The sequence below is a fragment of the Stegostoma tigrinum genome, chromosome 8 (genome assembly GCF_030684315.1).
Source record: "Stegostoma tigrinum isolate sSteTig4 chromosome 8, sSteTig4.hap1, whole genome shotgun sequence".
NCBI classification, from domain to species: domain Eukaryota; kingdom Metazoa; phylum Chordata; class Chondrichthyes; order Orectolobiformes; family Stegostomatidae; genus Stegostoma; species Stegostoma tigrinum.
The window spans coordinates 41,455,210-41,480,499 of record NC_081361.1 but is presented as its reverse complement, the minus strand read 5'-3'; the positions used below and the strand labels follow the sequence as shown (position 1 = coordinate 41,480,499).

Genomic DNA, 25,290 nt, shown 5'->3' with positions numbered 1-25,290 from the left:
ACTCCCCCCGTGACCGGCGGTGACTTCCGGTCCTTCCCATAATCACCTTCCCTCAATTTTCTGCGTTATGGTTCCGTGCTCCCCTCCTGGGAAACAGGAGGTTTAGTAGTTTGGTGAGTTTTACAGCTCATTTGGGAATCCTTGTGGCTACAGCCAGGCACTAGCAGTGACCAGCCAGGGTAAGTGTTGGACTCGGTGGAATAAGTGGGCAGAAGTTTAAGGGAAAGTGTTTCCTCCCCAGCCCTCATTTTCAGGATGTGACATTTGCAGCCACTTGTGAGAGCTGGGAGAGATATTAATCTAGGATAGAAGAGCCTGACTCTATTGTCCTAGTGAGTTGCTGAATGAATTGTTTTTGGACTCATCCGGATTTTGTATTGCCTGTCCCTCTCCCAAGGAGATATGAGTGTTTTTTTTCAACACTGGAGATACTTTAGTGGTTAAGTTTAAAATTAGCTTGATATGAATTTTAAGCAGTAAGAAATTTAAGGATGTTAGTATGTTGTTCTATCATGTAATTGATTGTAGGTAAGAGAAATAACTGAGATTATGCACATGAAGCAACACGCCACTCTAGTTCCATTAGAGATGGGTAATATGTGACATTTAAATTAATGTTGGTGGAATACAGTTTGTTTTCTGATGAAAGCGTTTGTTTTGACTGTCTTGTAAAAAACTATGTCTTCAGGGGGTAATTTGACCCTGAAAAAAGACACTAGATGATTACAATAGAATACATTTAAAGGTTAGTGTTTTTTTCTTTGTTTTGCATGGTGACCTAAACTTCTCAAATGGGTTTGTCTAAATCCAACATTATCATTACAAATTTTGATGTCTGGTTTTGGAAATTTATGTTTTATAATGGTTCATGGTGACCACATCTCTAGCAAGTGTTGGTCGCTTGAGGAACTGTGGCTCAGAGTTAACATCATAGAATCATACCGTGCAGAAGAGGCCCTTCGGCCTATTGAGTCTGCACCGAAACATGAGAAACACCTGATCTTCAACTTAATCCCATTGATGAGCTCTTGACCGTGACCTTGAATGCTATGACCTGTTAAGTGCTCATCCAAGTACTTTTTAAAGAATTTGAGACACCATACTTCTACTACTAACCCAGGCAGCATATTACACACTGTTGCCAAAAAAGTTTTTCCTTTCATTTGCACTCTCCACCGAACCTCCTCCTCACCTTCAGCCTGTATACCCTTGTCACTGACCTTTTAACTGAGGGGAATCGCTACTCCTTATCCATTCTGTCCATGCCCCTCATAATTATGTAGACCTCAATCAGACCACCTTTCAGTCTTCTCTGCTCCAGTGAAAGCAATGCAAGCCTATCAAACCTTTCCTCAAACTTAAATTTTACATCCCAGGCAGCACTTTGATGAATCTCCTGTGCATGTCCCCCCGTGCCCCAATAGTAGTTGTTCCCAGCCTACCTTGGCCATATCTTGCCTTATTTTACTAAAATCTGCTCTCCCCAAGTGCAAGCCCTTTTTCTTTTTGATGAGCTGGAATCTGAACTTTGTACTCTGCAACTCATCATGGAGGGTAGATTTACCTGGACACTGTTTCAGAAGGCAGTCACGCCCCTTAGATTAACTACCTCAAATTCGGTCAAGAACAGGGTGACGTGATGACAAGTGAGGCATGTAGAGGAATCCAGGAGGTAGGCTGGAGATACCAGCCCTTGAGCTTATCTAACAGGTTTGAGATTCTTGCTCCCTGTGTAATGAGAGTGGGGGCTGTAGGGCGGATGAGCAAACTGACCAAAGTGGTACAGGAAGCCATTCCAGAGGGGGGAGAAGAAAGAAAAGTAGTTGTAATCAAGAGTAGTATAGCCAGAGGAATAGCCATTTCTGTGTTTTCAGGATCAAGAGTCCTGAATGTTATGTTACTTGGCTGGGTTCCGGGTATCTCATCTGGCTGGAGAGGAACTTGGAGTGGGAGGGAAAGATCCAGTTGTCATGGTCCATATAGGTAGAAAGAGGAAAGACGTTCTGCTGAGGTAATATGAACAGCTTAAGGGCTCAATTAGAAAGTAGAACCAAAAGTTAATCTCTGATTTCTATCTGAGCCACAAGGGAATAGGCATAGGGTGAGCAAGATTAAAGAAGTAAACACGTAGCTCAAAGATTGGGTGTATAGGAGAAACGGGTTTGAATTCATAGGACTTTGGCACCAGTACTGGAGAAGGAGGGAGCTGTTCCAATGGAATGGACTCCCACCTGAATTATGCTGGGATCAGAGCCCTGGAGAATCACATAACTAGGGCTGTGGACAGCGCTTTAAACTAATTATTAGGAGGGTGGGTTCAGTTGCATGGAAAAAGTTAAAAGCAGGGAGGACTCAGCAGAGGTTAGTAAAATTTTCAGAACAAGTAAAAGGAGAGAGTATGGAACATGTTAAAAATCTAACTTCAGGCACAGCAGATAAGGAGACAGCCATGAGAAGGGGGCAGTCGACACAGGACCGAAGGTGTCATACTTCAATAAACGCTATATATGAAACAAGATAAATGAGTTTGTAGTGCAGACTGAAATTGATGGGTGCATTGTAGTGGGCATCACAGAGACATGGCTGCAAGGGGATCAGGGCTGGGAACTAAACATCTGAGGAAACATGTCCTATTGAAAGGACAGGCAAATGGACAGAAGGGGCAGCGTTGCCGTGTTAGTGAGAAGTCAAATTAAATTGATAGCAAGAAGTAAGAAAGAGTTGAAATGTGTAGAATCTGTGTGGTTAGAACTGCAAAGGAAATAAGACCCAAATAGGAGTTATGTCCTAGCAGTAGTTAGGATATGGGGAAGAAAATAAACTAGGAGATAGAAAATGCATGTAAGAAAATTACTTTTTTTATAATAATCATGGGGGACTACAGTATGCAGGTGGACTGGGAAAATCAGATAGGTAGTGGATCTCAAGAAAAGGAATTTGCAGAATGTCTACGAGGTGTTTTTGTTGGAGCAGCTTGTGGTAGAGCCCACTAGAAAAAAGAAACATACAAAGGGGATTACGAAGCAACCATGGCTGACGAGAAGTCAGGGACAGCATAAAAGCAAATGAAGTAATATACAATGGGTGAAGATTATCCTGGGAAGTCTTTAAAACCAGCAGAGTATAACTAAAAAAGCGGGTGGATGAAATATGAGTGTAAACTAACTAGTAATATAAAGGAAGATTGCAAGAGTTTTTTTTAGATATATGTAGCTAAGAGAGAGAGGCAAGAATGGACGTTGGACCACTGAAAAGTGATGCTGGAGATGTAGGAAGGCCTGAAGGTGGATTAATCACCTGGACCAAAGCATTCGTGGTGATCTTTCAGGAATCATTGGAGTCAGGGAGGGTGCCAGAGGAGTGGAAAATGATTAATATAACACCCTGTTTAAGAGGGGAGGGAGGCAGAAGACTGGAAACTATATGCCGATTAGTCTGACCTCAGTCGTTTTTTTAAGATTATAGAGCCCGTTGTTATGGATGAGATTGAGTGTACTTGGAAGTGCTGAGTCAGCATGGCTTCCTTAAGGGGAGGTCATGCCTGACAAATCTCTTTGCAGAACTAATGAGCAAGTTTGACAAAGGAGAGCCAATGGACATGAGCTATTTGGATCAATAGGCCTTTGACAAGCTGCCTCTGATTAGGGATAGCCAGCATGGCTTTGTGCATGGGAAATTGTGTCTGACAAAACTGAGCTTTTTGAGGACATGACCAAGAGGATAGATGAAGGCAGAGTAGTGGATGTTGTCTACGTGGACTTTAGCAAGGCATTTGTCAAAGTTCTACATGATAGACTGGTTAATAAAGTTAGATTGGATGGGATCCAGGGAGATATAGCCAATTAGATACAAGTTGGTTTGCCAGTGGGAGACGGAGAGTAGTGGTGAAGGATTGTTTCGGAGACTGGAGGCCTTTAACTAGCGGTGTTCTGCAAGGATCAATACTAGGCCCACTATTGTTTGTCCTTTTTGTACAATGATCTACATGAGAATATAGGAGGCAAGGTTAGTTAGTTTGTAGACGACACCAAAATTGGTGGAATACTGAGCAGTGAAAGAGGTAATCTCAGGGTACAACAGGATCTTGATCAGATGGGTCCATGGGCCAAGGAGTGGCGAATGAAGTTTAATTTAGATAGGTGTTGCATTTCGGTAAGACCGTCTGGGGAAGGACTTAAACTGTTAATGGTAGGGCCCTGGGGAGGACTGATGAATAGAGAGACCTAGGCGTTCAAGTACATAGTTCTTTGAAAGTGGTGTCACAGGTAGACTTGGTGGTGATGAAGACATTGGCACACTTTACTCAAGGGTCTGACCAATGAAGGCAAGAACATAGAACATTACAGCGCAGTACAGGCCCTTCGGCCCTCGATGGTTTCACAGGTCGGTGCAACAATTTGAAGCCCATCTAACCTACACTATTCCGTTATCATCCATGTGTTAATCCAATGTCCATTTAAATACCCTTAAAGTTGGCAAGTCTACTACTGTTGCAGGCAGGGCATTCCACGCCCTTATTACTCTCTGAGTAAAGCACCTACCTCTGACATCTGTCCCATATCTATCACTCGTCAATTTAAAGCTATGTCCCCTCGTGCTAGCCGTCGCCATCCGGGGGAAAAAGGCTCTCACTGTCGACCCTATCTAATCCTCTGATCATCTTGTATGTCTCTATTAAGTCACCTCTTAACCTTCTTCTCTCTAACGAAAACAGCCTCAAGCCCCTCAGCCTTTCCTCATAAGACCTTCCCTCCATTACCAGGCAATTTCCTGGTAAACCTCCTGTACACCCTTTCTAATGCTTCCACATCCTTCCTATAATGCAGCGACCAGTACACAATACTCCAAGTGTGGCCGCACCAGAGTTTTGTACACCTGCAACGTGACCTCGTGGCTCTGAAACTCAATCCCTCTACCAATAAAATCTAACACACCGTACGCCTTCTTAACAACCCTATCACCCTGGGTGGCGACTTTCAGGGATCTATACACATGGACACCGAGATCTCTCTGCTCATCCACACTACCAAGAATCTTACCATTAGCCCAGTACTCTGTATTTCTGTTACTCCTTCCAAAGTGCATCACCTCGCACCTTTCTGCATTAAACTCCATTTGCCACTTCTTAGCCCAGCCCTGCAGCTTATGTCCCTGTGTAACCTGCAACATCCTTACACACTATCCACAACTCCACCGACTTTAGTGTCATCTGCAAATTTACTAACCCATCCTCTGCGCCCTCATCCAGGTCATTTATAAAAATGACAAGAGTGGCCCCAAAGCAGATCCTTGCGGTTCACCACTAGTAACTGAACTCCACGATGGACATTTCCCAACAACCACCACCCACTGTCTACTTACAGCTAGCCAATTTCTGATCCAAACCGCTAAATCACTCTCAATCCCATGCCTCCGTAGGAGTTGGGATGTCATGTGGCTGTGCAGGACATTGGTGAGGCCACTTTTGGAGTACTACATACAATTCAGGGTGTCATGCTGTAAAGAATTATGTTAATAAACTGTAAAGAGTGCAGAAAAGATTTACAAGGATGTTACTGGGATTGGAGGATTTGAGTTATAAGGAGAGGCTGGACAGGCTGGGACTTCTTTCACTGGAGCAGAGGAAGCTGAGGGGCCACTTTACAGAGGTATATAAAATCTTTTATAATGCCTTTCCCTAGGGTAGGGAGTCCAAAACTAGAAGGCATAGGTTGAAGTTGTGAGGGGAAGATTTCAAAGGGACCTGAGGGACAACCTTTTCACACTGAGGGTAGTTTGTGAGTGAAATGAACTGCCAGAAGATGTGGTAGATGCACATTTTAAAGACATTTGGACAGGTACATGATTAGGAAGGTTTTAGAGGGATATGGGCCAAATGTTGGCAAATGGGACTAGTTTAAGTTTGGAAAGCCATAATGAGGAACCTGGTCAGCAAGGACAGGATGGACTGAAGAGTCTATTTCTGTGCTGTATGACTCTATGACTCTGTGACTCTATGAGATAAAAGCCCATGGTGTTAGGAGCAAAGTATTGGCGTGGATAAAGTATTGGCTAATTGGCAGAAGACAGATAAAGGGATAAAGTGAGGATTTTTCAGAATGGCAACAAGTGACTGGTGGAGTTCAGCAGCGGAGAGTGTTGGGACCAGAGCTATTTATTATATATTAATGATCTGGATGAAAGAACCAAGGAAATGGAGTTTTGTTTTATTCACTGATGGGATGTGGGTTTCACTAGTCAGGTCAGTATTTAAAACATAGAACATAGAACAGTACAGGCCCTTTGGCCCATGATGTTGCACTGACCTATTCTCCTAAGATCAAACTACCTTCCATACCCTACATTTTACTATCCTCCATGTGCCTATCCAAGAGTCACTTAAAAGTTTCTAAAGTATCTATGGATGAAGCGCTAAATTCCAGAGTTGAGGTGAGAGTGACAGCCTTTGAAATCAGGGCTGCATTTGAACAAGAGTGTCGAGTCGTCCTAGCAAAACTGCAGTCAATGGGTATTGGGACACATTCTCCTCTGGTTGGAGTCATAGCTGGCAACCTGAAGATGATTTTGGTTGCTGGTCAGCCACCTCAGCTCCAGGACGTCACTGTAGGAGTTCCTCAGGATCGTATTCTCAGCCCAACCAATCTTCAGCAGCTCATTAATGACTTTTCCTCCATCATTAGGTCAGAAGTGGGGATGTTCATCAACACAATGTTCAGCACCATTCGTGACTTCTCTGTTGCTGAAGGAGTCCATGTTTAAATGCAACAAGACCTGAATGATCACCTGGCGTGGGCTGACAAGTGACATTCACACCATACAGGCAATGACAGTCTCCAATAAAAGACAATGTAACCACCACCGTTACATTCAATGATGTTACCATCACTGAATCCATTGCTGTCAACGTCCTGGGGGTTACCATTGATCAGAAACTCAACTGGACTCACTCATCATATAAATGCAATGGCTGTAACGGCATTGCGAGTCTATCAACAGCACGTGGACTGCAGTCGTTTAAGAAGGCATCTCACCACCCCTTCTCAAGGGCAATGAGGGATGGGTGCTAAATGCTGGCCAGCTAGCAATGTCCACACTCCACAAGAAATAAAAAATCTAAGCAGCACAATCTTCAATTAATTTTTGGACAAATGCCAAAATCTCTGTTGCTTTGGCATTAATTCTGTCTCTTCCCCTGATACATATATTTAAAATGCTCATTCTGTTGTAAAATGTCTTTTTACAAGGCATTACCTCTGCATCTGCAGACTGACATCCTCCTTTATGTTCAGCATCCTATAAACCTTCCAAACATACACGCCCATCCACTACACAATTGATGTCAGAGCCTTTATGCTACAATGGACTTACTTTGGAATCTCCTTCCTACAGCTCTTGACCTTTCTACAGTCTTCTGACCCTTTGAAAAACCACATGAAACCTATATTTTGTCCAAAGTTTCATTTACTTTTTCTAAATATTGTCTATGTAAGTATATTGGTACTGATAAAGGAAGATGGTAACATAGTATTCTCATGAATATTTCTTGTAAAACGAGACTAAAGGAGGAATAGGAGATAACTGGGTCATTAGAAAGTTAAGGGAAGTTGCCTTGTTTGCAAGGTGTTGGGATCAGAGTCAGACTGAATCAGAAGAACTGATCAGTATGAAATTAATTATGACCATTGACTAGGTATCAAGAATAAATAAAGCCTTGCATGTGAGTTCAAACCATTCTTGAAGGAAAGACCACTCTCTCCGTGACTCCCTGGTTCGCTCCACACTGCCCTCCAACCCCACCACACCCGGCACCTTCCCCTGCAACCGCAGGAAATGCTACACTTGCCCCCACACCTCCTCTCTCACCCCTGTCCCAGGCCCCAAGATGATTTTCCACATTAAGCAGAGGTTCGCCTGCACATCTGCCAATGTGGTATGCTGCATCCACTGTACCCGGTGTGGCTTCCTCTACATTGGGGAAACCAAGCGGAGGCTTGGGGACCGCTTTGCAGAACACCTCCGCTCGGTTCGCAATAAACAACTGCACTTCCCAGTCGCATACCATTTCCACTCCCCCTCCCATTCTTTAGATGACATGTCCATCATGGGCCTCCTGCAGCGCCACAATGATGCCACTCGAAGGTTGCAGGAACAGCAACTCATATTCCACTTGGGAACCCTGCAACCCAATGGTATCAATGTGGACTTCACCAGCTTCAAAATCTCCCCTCCCCCCACCGCATCCCAAAACCAGCCCAGTTCGTCCCCTCCCCCCACTGCACCACACAACCAGCCCAGCTCTTCCCCTCCACCGACTGCATCCCAAAACCAGTCCAACCTGTCTCTGCCTCCCTAACCTGTTCTTCCTCTCACCCATCCCTTCCTCCCACCCCAAGCCGCACCTCCATTTCCTACCTACTAACCTCATCCCAACTCCTTGACCTGTCCGTCTTCCCTGGACTGACCTATCCCCTCCCTACCTCCCCACCTATACTCTCCTCTCCACCCATCTTCTTTTCTCTCCATCTTCGGTCCGCCTCCCCCTCTCTCCCTATTTATTCCAGAACCCCATCCCCCTCTCTGATGAAGGGTCTAGGCCCGAAACGTCAGCTTTTGTGCTCCTGAGATGCTGCTGGGCCTGCTGTGTTCGTCCAGCCTCACATTTCATTATCTTGGATTCTCCAGCATCTGCAGTTCCCATTATCATTGAAGGAAAGTAGTCGTTTTAAAACATGTCCTGAATTATGAGAATTGAGTTTGTAAAGATATTGTTGTTTGAACTTCTAATTGTTTAAAAAAAACTTATATACCTAAACTTAAGATAACAAAATATGGGGCTGGATGAACACAGCAGGCCAAGCAGCATCTTAGGAGGACAAAAGCTAACGTTTCGGGCCTAGACCCTTCATCAGATAAGTTTTCTGATGAAGGGGCTAGGCCCGAAACGTCAGCTTTTGTCCTCCTAAGATGCTGCTTGGCCTGCTGTGTTCATTCAGCTTCACACTTTGTTATCTCGGATTCGCCAGCATCTGCAGTTCCCATCATATCTGATACCTAAACTTAAACTTAAGTTTTTGTTTAGTTTTTCAGATTGTCCTCCAATGTCTTCGCACACCAGTACAAGACCTGCATTTGAATTTGGACCTATCTATGTACGTGAAAAAGGACAGTTGAGCCTGCTGAATGGTGCTCCAAACTTGAAGCTGAGCACTGGAAAATCTAAGTCACTGCGACTGTTTCAGAAGGGTTTCACTGTTAAACTATGTATCGAGGATGGAGACAAACCAAGCACTTGCAGGACTGATCACATTGTCTTTACATATACTAAGGAAGGCAATCTTCGTTACTCTCCCAAGTCACTTTTTGATCTGGTGCTTGGCTTTATAGCTGATAACATACAGCATGTTGACTCATTAATTGGCTTTCCAGAGCAGGTCGCAGAAAAACTTTTTATTGCGGTAGAAGCAAGGAAGAAATTTATTGACCCTGACACAAGTACCAAGGCTCTATTTAAATTCAGTGAAGCTTACGGAAGCCTTGTGCTCCGCTCCCTGTGTTTACGAAACAGGTAAGAACTATGTTATCTGGTGTGGCAGTAGTGAGAATTCTATATCCTACTTGTCAGCTCCATTCAGAAATTAACCTGAAACATTTCTGTTTACCAGTATTGGCTGATCCTGCTGCATTTCCAACATCTTAGATAAATGGTTTACTGAAAAATCACCATGAAGGTATATGCTGAATTATCAAGATACAAGTGACACCATCGATAATAATTCTTGAGTTATAAATAATCATTCAAATAAAATGAACTATGAAGTATTAAAAGTTCACACAATCATACTCATTTCAGTACAGAAAAAAATTACAGTATGTTGCAAAATGCAGATCACCTTAATTTACAGAATAAAAGTGAAAGATTTAATACACCCTGTATTTTGTATTTTAAAGTCCATAGATCAAATGTTGTCAGGCTGAGTTAATTAAATTCCCAATCATTTACAGTGCTGAAAAAAAAAGAAATGTGCTGTTGAGGCTTTTCAACTTGAACACTTTAGGACAGATGCAAGAATACCAAATTTCAAAGGGAACATCAATTTATCCTGAGAGAAAAATTGTGGTGATGCTTTGCTGTGGAGAATACAGCAGGGAACAGTTATTCCCAAGGTTTTACTAATATTTAAAATAGCAAAAAAAACTGGCTTCAAAATAGCATCTTTTGCAATTTGATGTTTTTGCATCTGTCCTGACCAATGCTAGTCAAAAAGTTTTATCTGTAATCAAGTTCTGTATAACCAAATGCTTATTTATAATATTGGAGTATTATAAAACAGGGGGATTATGCTGCTTCATGTTCTATTTGTCTGTTTCTTTTTTACAGAGGTGTGTCTTTTCTCCTTAATTCTATCATACATTTACGTTTAGGTGACGGTGGCAATAGGCTGAGGAGTGTATTTGTTTAAGCTAATGCAACCTGTATTAACCTCTGGGCTCCTAAGTACACACTGTCACCCAGGCAAATAGTGACAAGTCAGTTACTGTCTAGGGGTTGCCTCTGGAAGGTGCACACATCTGGACACTAGCTAAGAATGGTCATGTTTGTTGAAAATGAGCTTCCTCCCAATTGCATTGAACAGGCTGATACCAGTCAATGTTTTACACACAAAGATGGCCACTTGGTAAAAACCAGTTCAGAGGTTTCAATATTCCCCAGTATTGAGACAAAGATGCAAGTTGATTTGTTGTTCCACAGTATAAACAGTGGTTCAATGGAGTCAGGAACAGGGCTAGATACAAAGCTTGGCAGGAAAGCTGAAGTGGACAGTGAAAGAAGAAATGGTTCAGGGACAGTCAAACTATAATACCCTCAAAAAAGAATAAACAAATTCAAAGATGCCTGGATGAGAAGTGAGATAGAAACTCACTTAAAAAGAAAAGGTGTGCTTATGCCCAAAATTTCCTGTAACATTTTTTCCACCATGCAGATCTCCAACATCCACGTATGGCAATGCCTTCTAGGAATGGAAGTCAATGTGTCAGCACACTAATCAGCATGTACAGGTTAGAGGGGATGTTGCTTATGTTTAATGTTAGGTGGAAAATTGATTTGCGTTTATTGGAACAGCATACCAGTAGAATTTAGTTCAGTTAAGGAATAGTTAGTAGTTGAGGGCGAATTGTTCAGTTTTAGTAATTCTATTAATTTGTTCGTTGTTAGGGTTAAATAAATAAATGGTTACTTGATACTCACCTTATAAGTAACAAGGATTTTCTTTCATTTAACCTCCCCTTCTCTGTAGCATTAGCTCATTGAATAAAAGGTACAGTAGCAACATGGATACAAAATTGGCTGAGCAATAGAAAACAGGGTTTTTAAAAAATTGTAAACTGTGATGAGGACAATGAGAACTTCAAAAGGATGTTGACACATTGGTGGAGTGAGTGGATAAGTGGCTGGTGCAGTTCAGTGCAGAAAAGTGAGAGATGATACACTTTGGCACAAAAAACACTGAGAAACAGTGTAGAATAAAATGTATTATTCCAAAGTGTTAGCAGGAGCTGATGGACCTGGGTATATATGCACTTGAGTTGTTCAAGATGCAATAGAGAGCTGTTAATCAAGCACATAGTATTCTACACTTGGTAAATAACAGCATAGAGTACAAGAGTGAGATTATGCTGAACCTATATAGGACCCTGGTTAGACCTCAAGGGGAGTACTGTACAGTTCTGGGTGCCATACATTAAAAAGGATGTGAATGCATTGGGGAGAGTGGAGAAGAGGTTTACATGAATGGTTCCAGGGATGAGTAATTTCATTTATGAGCAAAGATTAGAGAAGCCAGGACTGTTTACCTTGAAAAGGGGAAGACTGAGGGGTGATTTAATAGATGTTTTCAAAATCAGGAATGTTTTGGACAGAGTAGATGGGCAAAGAACTATTCACACGTCTAAGAGGATTGAGAACAAAAGGGTACAGATGTACGGGGTGGAATATTGCTATTTGGAAATGTGGTGGAGGCAGGTTCAACTGGGACATTTGAGATAGCATTGTTTCTATTTAAACAATCATCCAATGTGCAAAGTTATGGAGACTTGGCAGGAACTTGACACCAAGTCAAAATGCCCAGAAAGCCAGTGCAATGTCAAAGGCATGACTGGCCTCCTGCAATTCCATTATCTTTGGATCATAGCTGATTTGGAAGTGCTTGCTGCAATGAAGTGTTAGCATTGAAGACATGGAAATCTCTCACCTCCATGGACACCAGATTGATCCCATCATTTTAATAAGATATCTTTTATATTCTAATAGGTTTTTGATGGTTTCAGAAAAGTTGGAAGAAATCCAGTCTTTTCGTAGCTTGATGAGCTTGGATCTGTCGAGCTGTAAGCTGGGGGATGAACATGAGCTCTTATTACATTTGACATCTGAAACCTTAGCAAGGTACAGCATGGGCTAGTGTTTCTTTAGTAGAAGAACTTTGAGATCTGTTTTTCTGTTCTGTACAAACAAAATCCTAATGGCACTGTATCTTGACCTGAGCAGATCCAGCACTTCAACAACATGCAATACAGGTAAGACTATGAGACATAGGAACAGAGGTTAGGCCATTCAGCCCATTGAGTCTGCTCCACCAATCATTCATGGATGATAAGTTTCTCAACCCATTCTCCCACTTCCTTTCTGTAACCTTTGATCCCCTTGACAATCAAGAACTTATCTACCTCCATCTTAAATATACTTAATGACCTGGCCTCCCCAGCCTTCTGAGGCAGAGTTCCATTGATTAACACTCTCTGGCTGAAGCGGTTTCTCCTTATCTCTGATCTAAAAGGTCTTCCCTTTACTCTAAGGCTGTGCCCTCGGGACTTTGTCTCTCCTACCAGTGGAAACATAATATCAACATCCACTTTGTCCAGCCCATTTGGTATTCTGTAAATTGCAGTTAGATCCTCCCTCATCCTTCTAAACTTCATCAAATATAGACACAGAGTCCTCAAACTTTCCTCATGTGTTAAGCTTTTCATTCCTGGCACCATTCTTGTGAACATCCTCTGAACCTGGTCCAGGGTCAGTACATCCTTCCTGAGATACGGGGCCCAAAACTGCACGCAATACTCCAAATGTGGCCTGACCAAAGCCTTATAGAGCCTCAGAAGTCCATCCCTGCTTTTATATTCAAGTCCTCGCAAAATAAATGCCAACATTGCATTTGCCTTCCAAACTACTGACTCAACCTGCAAATTTACTTTGGAGAATCCTGTTCTAGAACTCCCAAGTCTCTTTGCACTTCAGACTTCTGAATTTTCTCCCCATTTAGAAAATAGTCCATGCTTCTATTCTTTTTACCAAAGTGCATGACCTCACACTTTCCCACATTGTACTCCATCTGCCACTTCTATGCCCACCCTCCTAACCTATCCAAATCCTTCTGCAGCCTCCACACCACCTCAATACTACCTGTCCCTCTACCTATCTTTGTATTGTCTGCAAATTTTGCCAAAATGCCCACGGTTCCTTCATCTAGATCATTAATGCATAAAGTGAAAAGTTGTGGTCCCAACACTGTCCCTTGTGGAACTGCACTTGTCACCGGTTGCCATCTTGTGAAGGACCTTTCTAACCCTACTGTCTACTTTCTGCCAGAAAGCCAATCTTCTATCAATGCTAGTATCTTGCCTCTAGCACCATGGGCCCTTATCTTACCAAGAAGCCTCTTGTGTGGCATCTTGTCAAAGGCCTTCTTGAAGTTCAGGTAGATAACATCCATTGGCTCTCCTTGGTCTATCCTGCTCATTATTTCCTCAAAGAATTCTAATGGAGTTGTCAGGCATAACAGTTACTGCAGTCCTTAAATGATTTGAGAGCTTCAGGGCAGAACCGAGCACAATACCCTATACATAACGATAGCTGTGTGAAGGTGTTTCTGAAAATAGTTAGCCTGTAACTTGGCAGAGATGCTCAGTGTTGATCATTTCTTCATAAAACAACAGGTATAGACGATGAATCTTTTTGCATTAAAATTCATTCCTGTATTTTTCATCCCCAATGTGATAGATTTTATGTTACATCAAACACTTTAACAAAATGTTTTCCATTACATTGCCATAGAAAATTGTTTCTTTTTAAATGCAATGTACAACCTTAATGGGTCCAGCCTGTAGTATCTTGCAACAGATTGTGCTCTGTCTAACCAAATAACAAAGTAGTTACTTGAGATTTAAATTCAACCCTCACAGAACTCCCCAATCGTACCATACCTTTGCAATATTCTCACCGATAGAACATACAGCCTCTTCGTTTGTGATCCCTGAATCCTTTCATTCAAGTCTCACAGACCAAGCAACATTGTTCTGCTTCTGCTATTATTTATCATTTGTTACAAGTAGAATAGGAATCAAAAAACTACCAACACAGGACTCCACAGCTTTGTAAAATGTTGTGATCTGTGTCCCGTTTCCCAGCAGAATGGCCTGTTTTCATGAAATAGTATTTTTAATGTCTTTTCTTGTAAATTTTCTTGCCTTTTGTGTTGTTATAAGGTTATTTTTGAACTGAAAGACAGTTAAGTGGTTTGGTAAAATTATTTTATTCGTCACTTTCCACATTGATCTTTGTTGCCTCTTCTTCCAGTCTCATTTGCTTATTCCTTAAGGATAATGGTCTCTCAGATGCCGGTCTACAGAAAATGACCGCACCTGTTCGAGTAGTAAAGAGAGGCTTGGGGAGTTTGGAAGTGCTGGATCTTTCTGGTAAGTTTTTATGGGAATGCTAAATTATTCTCATTGACCTTGTGCATTGACACAGAAGGAACTTTGTTCTTATTGTTGCACAGGTTGTTGGTATCGCTGTCAAGGCTGGCATTTGTTATCCATCCCTAGTTACCCTTGAAGTGATTGAAGTGGGTTACAGAGCCAGAGAGCAGTGAAGAGTCAACTTCATTGCTGTGGGTCTGATGTCATATGTCGGCCAGACCAGTTATTCGTTTCATATTTAATAAATTTAAATTTCACTATCTGCCATGGTGGAATCCACCTCATATCTCCAGAACCGTTGTACTTTGGATTGCCAGTCCAGTGACATTATGCCACAGCTGCCCATTCCATTTACATTTAGCTTTTCTCAATGTACTTCAAAGCCAATTAAGTACTTTTGAACTGTAATCACTGCTGCTCTAAGGGCTTAGTTTAATGTTTCATCCAAAAGCCAAATATAATCAATTTAATATCTCATCCAAAAGATAACATCTCAGTTCTCCACTGCAGAGTTCACCATAACAATATGTTCAAGCCAGGATTCAAGAATAAAAATGAAACTGAAATTTTAGCACATTACCAAAGGAATGCTGCTTCATTGAAGATATTGACCTTTGAATCAGACATTAAAACACATCTGCCCTTTCAGGTGGACTAATAAGTCTCTTGACACTGCTTGTCTTGGTATTTATTCCTCAGTCAACATCAAATAAACATGATTTCTGGTTATTATCACATGATCATTTGTGGAACCTGGTTGTGTGTAAGTTGGCTGGCATATTTCCCACCCTACAATAATGACCTAACTTCAAAAGTAATTTGTAAACTGTAAAGCACTTTGGACATTTTATGGTTATAAAGTTGCAATAAAATACAAGTTTCTTTTAAAAAAAAATCTGGTAGTCATTTCTGTATGGGAGCTCTAAAGAAATAAAAATTACACCGAAAAATGTCACGGTATTATTTAATTTGGGTACGGTTAATGTAGTGATGACAAGAGTTTCGATCTCAAGATGTGAGTTGAGTAAATTGAGTAACTTGTGATTCAGCATTGGAAAGCACTAACATGAATGCTGCTATATATTAGAAAATTCCCACCAGCTCAGACCCCCAACTGTGTGGTTGGAGTTTGTCATCACTTGAGATAAAAGCTTAGCGCCAACTTCTCGGCGAATTACAGATGGGTAATAAATACCAATAATCCATAGTCCACAAACAGATACAAAATGCAGTTTTGTCTGTGCAAATTATGGAGTAAAGAAAAATTAATATTCTAGGATGTTGTTAATTGAGTTCAAAAATGTAAACATCTTAGAACAATTCTTAGAGAATTCTTACAGCAGGATCCTTAAACAAGAAAACATGTATTACCTGCATTGTTGTTTCTTCTGCCCCAGATAACCCCAGAATCAGTGAGCATGGCATGCAATATTTGTGCTGCTTTTCAAAACTGAAGGCTCTGGATATCTCGGGAACCGGTGTTATGGTGAGGATGGATAGTAGTTTGCATTTAATATACTGTTAATTCCATGGTATCCAAACCAAAACTTTTACATGGTATTTGATTTAAAAAAACACTTGAAAATAAACCACAGATTTCCTAGTGATATCTAACATGCTAACAGCATTGCATATCTGGAATAATAACATTTAAAAATTAGCAACACCAAACAAACTTTTAAAATTGAATTAAGTTCCCATGTCAAGTGAAAGGGCAAATACGAACAAAACAAATCAAAATAAATAACATCCGACCACATTTCCACTCCCATCATCAATCCCACCTATGTCTATCTTTTTACCGCCTGACTCCATCCCTGCTTCACTTCATCTGTTGCTGAAACCCTCATCCATGCATCTGTTACACCTTGACTATTTCCGTGCTCCCATAGAAGTAGGCTTCCTATTTCCATGCTACATAAATTCATCACAGAACTCTACTGCACTTATTCTAAGTTGCACCAAGTCGTGTTGACCCATTACCTCTATACTGATTGTTCTACATTAGCTTCTCGTGTGGCAACGCCTCCGTTTTAAAATTAGTCAGTTTTGTTTTCAATCCACCCTTGGCCTCAGTCACTCCTAAATTTCTAACCTTCGCCAATCCAACAACCCTCCTCACTCTCAGCAGCCAGTTCTGGTATTTTCGTACCTCAGTTTTTAAATCACTCCACCTGCTCAGCTGCCAAGGCCTCTTCTCTGGACTCCCCTTCCCACTCTACTTTTTTTCCTTGGTTTTAGATACTCTTTAAATCCTGCCCTTTTTTTAATCAAACTTTTAGTCATCGGATATTTCTTAAGACATTTCAGTGGCCAATTTTAATTGATAACACTATTATGTGAGGCAGCTTGGGATCCTGTTCTAAGTTAATGATATAATATAGGGATAGATTCTTGTCACTTCTGGTTGTGATTTAATCTCTTTCTTTGAGCAATAGTGGAACTGTTCGAGGGGTTTTCTTTCTGAAACAGAGTTACTAACTGACCTAGAGTCATGCAGCACAGAAACAGACCCTTCGGTCAAATTTGTCCATGCTGACCAGGTTCCTCATTGTGGCTTTCCAAACTTAAACTAGTCCCATTCGCCTGCGTTTGGCCCATCACCTGTTAAATCTTTACTATTAATGTATTAGTCCAAATGTCTTTTAAATGTTGTCACTGTACATACATCAACCACTTTCTTTGGCAGTTCATTCCATATATGCATCACCCTGTGTGTAGAAAATGTTGCGCCTCAACTACCTTTTAAATCTTTCCCCTCTCACCTTAAACCTATGCCCTCTGGTTTTGAACTCTTCTACTCGAGGGAAAAGTCCTTGGCTATTCAACTTATCTATGCCGCCATGATTTTATAAACCTCTAGAAGGTCACTCCTCAACTTCCGGCACTCCAGGGAAAAACATCCCTCTGTTAAATTTGTTATGGACCAGACCAAGAATCCCTCAAAATATTCTAAGAAGGTGGCCTAAACTCTAATTTCTTCTTATATTAACAGCAAATGTGACATGCTGTGTTAAAGATGCAATGCGACTGATCAAAACTACATGACATTAAGCAAAAAAATATCTTATTTAAACAGTATATTAAAATAAGAACAAAAGAAAGAAGAACTCAGAATAGCAATTCTGTTGGAAAACTTAACCGAATAACAGATATAGTGACTATTACTAATTAACTGTTCCAATATAGAAACAACTCTTAATACACCCCTTGGCAAAAAGGCAAATTCAGACATTGATTCCTAAATGCAGTTCTCGAACCCAGGAGGAAAAAAAAGTCAATAGAAAATTCAGACAGAGTAGCAGCCAGGAGACATCCACTGAGACCCCAACAGCTTCTGATGCTACTGAGAAACCAAAATCCAGAAATCCTGATCTGAGAGAGCTGGCCACACCCATTCAGGCTGTTAAGCAAAAACCCAAAGCTGTCAGCACCTCTTGTCTAATCTCTCTCTTTATTTTTAAAACAAACAAGGACAAAATAACCATGAAAGCCACAGCATCGTCACAAACTGCAGCACTATAACTGTGTATTTATTTTTGTTCTGATTTTGATGCTATATCCCTGTCCTCCTTATTTCATTTTTCCTCCCACCTCTCCTCTTCTGAAGGCACTGATTCTTGCAAGACAGCTCCTACTTGCACCAACTATCCTTTTAATAAAGGCTTAAATGGCTACTTTTCTTATCTAAGTTTTGTGAATATTGGTCTACTCACTGGTACGAAAGAGTATCTGTTGAACCTGATTCCATCCTTACTCAATATTCACACACAATTTCCAGTGAGATTTGTTTGATGTTGATCAGGAGCAGAACTTTTGACATTTTTTGCTCTTCCCTTTTTCTCCTCTTCTGTGATCCAAGTGATGATGCCAGTAGCAATGCCCCAGCTACTGCCTTGCCACTGATCAACTATATTGATAAAACTTGGGGATCAAACATGTAATGTAGAGTGGCATGTTGACCAATCAAACCTAAAGAGTGAGCTGTTGTCATTATTATAATCCTGAGTGTAGTTTCCTTCCAATAACCTACATACTGTGTGCACCTTCTTAACATATCCAAACAACTGAGATTCCCCTATAATTTTCCAAATTAAACTAAGTTAAAGGTGTAAAAATGTTTCTCAATAACTTTAACTTTTTTTATATAATAGCCCAATTGTTCTTCGGTCCAAATGATTCAGAACAAGTTGTCGTTTCATCCTGCTGGGGAACCTCTGGAGGTGTTTAAGCACACATGCTGCAGAACAGAAGGCTGGGCAGAGCAGGTACTGTGTACCTGGAGCAGAAGTGTTCTGGGTTTTCAAAACCGTAATTTGCAGATTCTGATGTTTAGTCATTTAATTAAGAGAACTAATTCCAATTCTCCCTGAGAAATTAATTGAAAGACTTCTAATCTGCCTGAAAAGAATCCTGTGAAATTGTATTTCTGGCTGTTGGTCCAGGTCATAAAAATGACTGCCAAATTGTTACAAATTTGGCAAAGTTCAGCAAAGTCATCCAACACCGTGAGTTCAATTCTCAGTTTGATGTGTGGTGTATTGTATGGGCAGAGTAGAGAGAACTTTACCCAGCATCTGGTGAGAACCGAATATGATCAGGGAGCTCTTCAGACTGGTACAAACAATCTTAAATGGAAAATTCTTCGTGCTCTAGTGAAAACATTATTGGCATTTTTTCAGTGGTTCCATCAATAATGCAAGGGGTCAGTGCTTTGAATCGCTGAATTTGCCATTTGAACTCATTTCAGCAATTTGCAGGATGAAGCTTTCTAGCAATTGACCTTTGCTGACTGTTGCATCTAATTTGAGGGAGGGAAATTCGGATAATTAATTCTGCGGAGTTGCTTTTACTATCGACCCATCATAGAGCCTACAATGTTATGAATGAACATTGTGATTAAACTTGCCCTTTTTAACTGTGCATCAAAGAAAATTTATTCATACTTTAGTGTTTTCACTTCTGGAATATAAATTAAAATCTTTGCTCCACTTCCTTTATTCTGATTCACTATATTTCAAGACAGAACCCATTTCCTGTAAAGAATATAATAGTGCAGTGATAGTGGAGCCTTCTTAAGTCTGAACGTGCAACTTTGGAATTCATGAGCTCCCACTACATTTAAGTTTTGAAAGGGACTTCAATAAAACTGGTAGTCACTGGACTAACAACAGAAAGATGACCATAAAAGCCTGAATGCTTTATAAATTAAATAATAACCCTGACCCAGACTTTATCACCTGGTCGCCACATGTAAGCCCCCACCATGACTTGTACAGGTCTGGGCTCATAGAAAAATGTCACCGTGGGGAAAAAAATTGAGAAGCACTTGGTTAAGGTCTGGAATGAACTACTGGACATTGTGACGGAAGTAGGTTCAATTGAAATATTCAGAAGTGAATTAGACTGTCAGCAAGGAAAGCGGAATGTAGAGCAGAGTTTTGGGGAAAAGGGCAGGGCAGAAAATCGTTAAGTGGTTTGCTCATTTGGAGATCCAGTGCAGATAAATAGCCACCTTCTGTACTGTGATAACTGTGATTCTTTTGCATACTTGGTGAATTTATGTTTGGGTTTTTATTTACACCAGGTGGTTCATCAATGGGAACGTGTGTCTGTTAGACAACGTGAGAATATTAATGGCAGAACAGTGGCACAGCGATTCTGTAAGTATTTTGGAGGAAGTGTGCAACCAAGCCATTGATTTGATAAATGAGAAGCCTTGTGAAATCAATATGACCCTGTCATTTATCAAAATCCTATTCATTTGGAATTTTCACTAAATCGGAACCTGTTTAATCAGTTCTGATATTTAACAAATTTGCATTGTTTATGAGTCTTTGTGGTGCAATGGTTATGTGCCTACCTCTGATCTAGGCAGTCCAGGTTCAAGTCCCACCTGGTCCAGAAGTGTGTCATAACGTCTCTGTATAGGGTTGATAAAAATAACTACATATGCTTCCACATTACTGTTTGAATATTTGGTAATGACTTAGGGCCATATATCTCCATTCTTTCTTGAAAAAAGCATCTAATTGTTTATGCAACACATTTAGATACTCTGTCTCAATGATGTCAACTGTGTAAATAACAAAAACAGTCTGAATTAGTTTTCTCCTTTCTTCCAAATATTCTGTTTCTTCATAAGAGAAAGGAAGAACTTCCACTTACAAGGTCCTTACCACATCCTCAGCACTTCACAATCATTGATGTACTTTGTGTAGTTACTAGTTTAATAGTGTTAGGCAAACACAGCACTCATTTCACACAACAAAGTCCCATGGTCAGCTGTTTTTTTTGGTGATGTTGGTTGAAGGTCAACAGGTGAACTCCTTGTTCTTCATATAATGCTGTGAGATAGATTACATCCCCTGAAATGGGTGGGTCATTGATTTAATGTCTCAACTAAAACACTCTTTGGAATTTCCATTAACAATCCATTGAGGTCTTGTTATAATTGCCTTCATAACCATGAAATGTCCGTGAAGAACTCATTCCTTGAAACTCTAGAGAATATAAGCCTAATTTCCTCAATCTTTCCTCAAAACCATCCTATCGTCCCAGCAATTAATCTGGTGAACCTCCATTACACTCCCTGTATGGCCAAGTGTATCCTTCCTTACATAAGGAGACCAGAATTGTACAAAATACTCCCAGTATAGTCTCACCAAGGCTCAATACAACTGCATCTTTATACTGTAATCTCTTTATAATGAAGGCTGAAGTGCCATGTACTTTATTGATTGTTGTGCCTGCAAGCAAACTTTCACTATGTCATGAACAAGGATGCCCAGAGCCTTTGAACACTATTGTTTCTCAACCTCTGTAAAACTGGAGTTGCAGGTAGACAGGTGATGAAGGCATTTGGCTTGCTCTCATTGGTCAGAACATTGAGCATTGGAGTTGGGTCACATGTTGCCATTGTACAGGACATTGGTGGGACCACTTTGAGTACTGTGTACAGTTCTGGTTGCCCTGCTATTGGGAATGGTGATGTTAAACTTGAGAGGATACAGAAAGGATTTACAAGGATGTTGCCATGACCGGAGGGTTTATGTTATAGGGATAGGGCTGAATAGGTTGTGACTTTTCTTTCTGGAGCATCAGATACTGAGAGGTGACCTTATAGAAGTTTATAAATCATGAGGGGCACGGATAGGGTGAAAAGCCATTGTCTTTTTCCTCGAGTGAGGGAGTCCAAAAGTAGAAGGCATAAGTTTTAAGGTGAGAGGAGAAAATTTTTAAAAGGACCTGAAGGGTAACTTTTTCAGGCAGAAGGTACTATGTATATGGAACGAGCTAGCAGAGGAAGTGGTGGAGGCAGGTACAATTACAATATTTGAAAGGTATTTGGATGAGTATATGAATAGGAAGGATGTAGAGGGATTTGGGCCAAATGCTTGCATTTGGGTGGCACGGTAGCACGGTGGTTAACACTGCTGCCTCACAGCACCAGTGCCCTGGGTTCGATTCCAGCCCCCGGTGTCTGTCTGTGCGGAGTTTGCACATTCTCCCCGTGTCTGTGTGGGTTTCCTCCCACAGTCCAAAGATTAGGTGGATTGGCCAGGCTAAATTGCTCGTAGTGTTCAGGGGTGTGTAGATTATGTGGGTTATGCAGGGATGGGTCTGGGTGGGATGCCCTGAGGGTTGGTGTGGACTTGTTGGGCTGAAGGACCGGTTTCCACACTGTAGGGATTCTATAAAAATGAAACTAGGTCAGATGGGGATGTCTGGTCAGAGAGGATGAGTTAGACTGAAGGGTTTGTGTTCATGCTGTATAACTCTGACTCTGACCTAACGTTTAAGGAGTGTTCTTTGTTTTTTTTTTTCCTACCAAAGTGAATTATTCACACTTGTATTCCAACTGCCGTTTTCTTTCCCGTTGACTTAGCTTGCCCAAGTCTGCTTAAACCGTCCTTACGCTTTGCTACATCTCACATTCTGACCTAGTTTTGTCATCCACAAATTTTGGTTCAAATTATTTATATAAATTATATGAACTAATGTGGCCCTAACACTGATCTTTGTGAGACTCCTCTAGAAATAGCCTGCCAACCTGAGAACGGCTTGTTTATTCCTATTATCTCCCTTCTCCTGTGGGGGACCTTATTAAAACACTTCCAAAAATCCAAATACACCACATCCACTGGTTCTCCTTTATCTATGCTACAAGTAACATCCTAAATTAAAGTTCAAAATGTTTTTACCAATAGTGTCCTGTTATTATGTCCTTTGGAATAGATTCTAATATTTTCCTGACTCGTCATTTCAAACTAACAGGTCTGTAGTTTCCATTCTCTTATCCTTTATTCATTCATGGAATGAGGGCATCGCTGACCAGGCAGCAGTTGCCCTTCGGGCAGTTGAGTCAACCACACTGCTGTGGGTCTGGAGTCACAAAAGGGCCAGACCAGGTAAGGACATTAGTGAACCAGATGGGTGTTTCTTGACAATCGCCAGTGGTTCCGTGGTCATCATTACACTCTTAATTCCAGATTTTTTAAAAAATTGAATTCAAATTCCATCATCTGCCGTGGTGGGATTTGAACCTGGGTTCCCGGAATGTTATCCAGGTCTCTGTTATCCAGATTAACAGTCCAGCGATTAATACCACTTGACCATCGCCTTCCCCTTATATCCCCCTCCTCATGTGCCTTATGAAACGAACAGGTTCTATTTCCTAGTTTCCAATCTGCAGGAATCTTTCCTGATCTATACAACTTGGAAAGATAGTCATCAATGTATCCATTTTTCCTGTAGCCGCCATCTTCAATGTTCTGGACCAAAGGAGCTGCACCCAAATGGATTGTGAACTGTCAATCTTGTTAATTTTTCAATAACCACCCTTTTATTGATACTGATTTATTTTAGTTCTTCAGTTTCACAAGTCCCTCAATTGCCTAATATTGCTGGAGGAATTTTACTCTGTTTGCCAGATCTTTGACCACTCACATAACCCAGGTCAGCAAATTGAATAACTATAAGTCTGGTTCCCTCATCCAAGTAATTTATAGAAAACTGTAAAATATTGAGGACCAGCATTGATCCCTGTAGCACATCACCCATGACATCTTACTTTTTACTATACAGTGCTTGCCATGAATCATTAATTGATTGAAATTTTCTCAGTTTTTGAGAGGCCATATGAAAAGAATTTTTTTGTCAGTAGTGTGTTCAAAAAGCTCCAGTTTAGCTAAACATAACCTCCATTTCCTAAATCCATGCTGATTGCCCTCTTAATATTGTCTCCAATTTTTGTAACGTTACTCCACAGTTTTGCTAAGAATTTCTTTGTAAATGATGTTAAAATGCTGCTCTTAGTTCGTGTCTTAGTTGACGCATTAACAGAAATTGACACATGACTTTGCATGTGCAGAATGCTAATGAAGTTCAAGGCACCTTGTACAATTTTTCACAGTTTTTGAAGATAGAAAGTTACATGAATAAAGAGGATCAGCCTCTAATCCTAAATCCCCAATGTGAACTTTCAGCTTTGTGCTGAAAGTCAGTCAATTATTAGTCTTTGCCTCACATCCGTGTTTGTTGTATTCAGCACATCTGCCAATCAACTTATTCTCTGTCCCAAAGGGATGACTTCTTGTTGAGAAGCACTTTTTTTACAGGTACTTTCCATCTTCTGGAAGCTCAGTCCATTGTTCAGATTTCAACATAGGCTATGACTGTGAATGGGAACTCTATCCAAATACACCTCCCATTGATGTATAATCTGTCACAATCGAATATGGGAATTCAAGTTCATCTGTTTTGTTTTGTTTTCCTCTCCACTGCCATTTCCAGCAAAAGGAATTATTTTACTAACTCCTCCATCTTCTATTGCAGTCACATTATCCATTTTATTTGTAAAGTAACTTTCAATTCTCATTATACTTTGATTATGTCATAATTTCATTTATTTTGTAGATGGAATAAACAAGCTGATCAACGTAGGAACTGACGGACTTTCAAATACTGTGCAAATCAACGAACCAATCAGAATGCAGTTTCACAGAAAAACCAGTAAGGATCACCACGTGCAGGCCACTGTAACTTCTGCTTTAGGGGTCACTAAGAGTAGTAGTGGACAAACTGAAGTGACTGGGTGTTCTTCCCTTCCTGTGAAACGCAAGCATGCTGAGCTGACCTTGAATGACTGGGATATCATGAACTGTTACTGAGGAATAATTAAGATGATTCCCTGGTTAATGAGGCTAGGATGGTTGAATCACAACATAATTAGAGATTAACATTCAGCCTTTGTAGAAGATTAGAAGTATCATCTGTTATTTTGTACCGTTTCTCATCTTAACTTCTATATTCAACTGCGCTTTGAGTTGAATAATAAATTGGAATCATGTAATAAATATTTTTAGATCATGAGATTTCCTGACAGTACCTCAATTACTATTCTTTCTTTAAATGTAAGAGCTGCAAGCACTGAGGTTAAACTTCATTTAGTACAAATAATCTCCCGAGAAGTCTAGCAGCAGTCTGAGAATGACATGCCCATTGAGGTTTTACATCTACAGACAGAGGCAAGAT

At 40.7% G+C, this 25,290-nt stretch overlaps 1 protein-coding gene across 2 annotated transcripts; it reads left to right on the top strand.

The window, feature by feature from the left end:
- Positions 1-46: 46 nt before the first annotated feature.
- lrrc42 (leucine rich repeat containing 42) lies at positions 47-25,112 on the top strand. Of its 2 annotated transcripts, none has more exons than XM_048539570.2 (8): positions 47-179; positions 9,080-9,565; positions 12,311-12,442; positions 14,633-14,751; positions 16,152-16,240; positions 18,909-19,022; positions 20,342-20,417; positions 24,673-25,112. In XM_048539570.2, exons 2-8 carry the CDS (start codon positions 9,099-9,101, stop codon positions 24,924-24,926), a joined length of 1,251 nt encoding a protein of 416 aa, XP_048395527.1. In that variant the 5' UTR covers positions 47-179; positions 9,080-9,098; the 3' UTR covers positions 24,927-25,112. The 2 variants fall into 2 exon arrangements, with proteins under 2 accessions (XP_048395527.1, XP_059504223.1); XM_059648240.1 differs by lacking the exon at positions 47-179 and adding an exon at positions 260-332.
- Positions 25,113-25,290: the final 178 nt, after the last annotated feature.

What these genes read in the sequence shown, in the direction of transcription:
- lrrc42 (XM_048539570.2), top strand. Translation starts at nt 9,099, where the DNA reads ATGTCTTCGCACACCAGTACAAGACCTGCATTTGAATTTGGACCTATC. An exon ending in ACATCTGAAACCTTAGCAAG is followed by an intron (nt 12,443 to 14,632) that starts GTACAGCATGGG and finishes CTCTTCTTCCAG; the next exon opens with TCTCATTTGCTTATTCCTTA. An exon ending in CAGAAGGCTGGGCAGAGCAG is followed by an intron (nt 19,023 to 20,341) that starts GTACTGTGTACC and finishes TATTTACACCAG; the next exon opens with GTGGTTCATCAATGGGAACG.